The sequence below is a fragment of the Hevea brasiliensis genome, chromosome 14, assembly GCF_030052815.1.
Source record: "Hevea brasiliensis isolate MT/VB/25A 57/8 chromosome 14, ASM3005281v1, whole genome shotgun sequence".
NCBI lineage: Eukaryota > Viridiplantae > Streptophyta > Magnoliopsida > Malpighiales > Euphorbiaceae > Hevea > Hevea brasiliensis.
In genome coordinates, this window is record NC_079506.1 from 323,452 (window position 1) to 325,590 (window position 2,139).

The 2,139-nt window shown below is 38.1% G+C and overlaps 1 protein-coding gene across 1 annotated transcript; it reads right to left on the reverse strand.

The window, feature by feature from the left end:
• Positions 1 to 659: 659 nt before the first annotated feature.
• LOC131173266 (uncharacterized) lies at positions 660 to 1,840 on the reverse strand. The gene has a single exon (XM_058135319.1). The coding sequence runs from the start codon at positions 1,785 to 1,787 to the stop codon at positions 828 to 830; it is 960 nt and encodes a 319-aa protein (XP_057991302.1). The 5' UTR covers positions 1,788 to 1,840; the 3' UTR covers positions 660 to 827.
• Between the last annotated feature and the right edge of the window lie 299 nt (positions 1,841 to 2,139).

Genomic DNA, 2,139 nt, shown 5'->3' on the forward strand with positions numbered 1-2,139 from the left:
TCAAAAATTTTCCACTGCAGGACTGACTTAAGCCAAGTACCGGCTCTAGGTGATTCGGTTTAAAGCCTTTAGATCTAAAGAACAAAATCACTAATTCTGACCCAAAACCGGACTGAAACTAGCTAATGGCCAGGGCTAAATGGGAATTGTCCAGTTATAAAACTGAGTTGTTCACTTGTGGGACTAAAATTCCAGAGAGGTGAAAAAGGGATGACAAAACTAGAATTCTATAATTAGATTTGTTATTAGATGGTGAGCAAAATTCTTGTATAGGCCAGGTATAGTATATTGGAACAACTTATGGGAATATAGACCTGATTGGGCAAGAAAATACCAAGAAGTCATGCTGCATTCTGTTTTCTAGTCTACAATTTTCAAGCTGAAAGTAATGCTGCAGTTTCACTGTTGTTTGCGTTACATATTCTGATATTCAGTTGAATGAAAAGTAGGTTGAACCAGACTAGTTTCACACAACCTTGTCCCCTTTTCCCATCTCAAGCATTTAGTTCTTGTTTTAGGCCTAACTGGTGCTAATATTTACTGTTTTGGTATCGGCCGATTTGTCATGATTGCATTTTACTATAATAAGAAATGCAGGAGAGACAGAAAGAGAGTTCAGATTCTGGTTTTAATTTGTAGGAACAGGTGACAGATATCACTTTGGTTCAAGAATCAGGATCTTAGTAAAGGATTTTAGAGATCACAAGCAATATCAAATACAGAGTTCTCTGAATTAATACATCATCAATACAACACATTTGAGGCAAAATCAACAAAAATGTATTATGATAATTATTGAAAAACTAATCAACAAATCAAGCAGGCAGTCATTTTGATAATAAATTGAACAAAAACCCAGCTGAAACGCCTGCAATACACAAGACAGAAACACTACGAACCCTCACAAAGAAAACATTCAAATTTTTAGCAACTTGTAGGGCAAGAGTCAGAATCTGCAACCTACCTTGCTCCTCCATCTTCTTAAAAAAGTACATTGGTTTCAAGGATTGCCTCAACATAAAAGCCAGTGTAAAAGGAAACCCAAAAGCCACAAAGCTTTGAATAGAAACCTCTGGTATTGGAGTTGCTTTGGTAATGTAAGAAATCCAAGCTCCAAGCCCAAGTTGAACCAGTCCGAGAAGAGCCACAGCCTTGCTCAGAACATAGATGCTCTTCATCATCGTTTCTAGAACCTCTCTTGTCTCATTGGCCAAAGCTGAGAGGTCTCTTTCCACGGTGGGCCCCTCTATTTCTTGATGCTTGAAATTGGGGATTTTGCTTGGATATTCACTTTGATTTTGGGATTTCTCAGACCCAGAAGGTGAATCAGAGCTTGAAGAAAAATATCTAGGTCTTTGATTTGTTAACTGGTTATCAATACTTGAAATCATCTGCTTGCGCTTCAAATCAGGGATTTGGGAATTCTCTCTTGTAAATATTGAAAAAAATCCGGACTTTTCCGCTGTTGACAGGGTAAAATGGTGATTTTTGGTTTGGGTAGTAAAACTTGAATACGATCTAACAAAATGATGATTGAAATTTGCGGGTTTTGGCTCAGTTAGCGCTTGGGATTCAAAAATGGAGATATGATCAGAAGAAGTTGAGGTAAAATTGCGATTCAAGGGTTTATGTTGTTGTGAGAAAGAAGAATTGGAGTGGTGACTAGTAAAGAATCTAAATCCATAGTTTTGGGTTTCTTGAGCGATGAAGTGAGAGTAAACAGAGGAAGAAGAAGAGAGATTTAAGAGCTTACAAGATAGCCTACGCGAGATCAGAGTAGAAGCCATTCTGGTTTTGTCCTAGAGACAGAAACAGAGAATGGAGCATTAGGGTTCATATACAACCTGATTAGCAATTAGGAATCCCTTGCTCGAGCAGAGACGGACTGAACTTGAAGTCATTGGAGGCCAGGCTGGGCTCGGGTGGGTGTGGCCTATCAATGGATGGGGTTAATTGGATTTGTGCAAATCTCAATCCAATTGCATCATAGACTTTGGGCCCTGAACCTTTTCAATGGGCCATGAACTTCCATTCACTTAATTGTATAGTACTGATTAACCCATTTACAGAAGCCATTGTGGAATACTTTTAAATATTTGTAGACGTAAAAGGCGAAATATATTCTACTAAGTGTATGAT

Excerpts from the sequence above, each read along its gene's own strand:
- LOC131173266 (XM_058135319.1), bottom strand. The coding sequence starts at position 1,787 with ATGGCTTCTACTCTGATCTCGCGTAGGCTATCTTGTAAGCTCTTAAAT.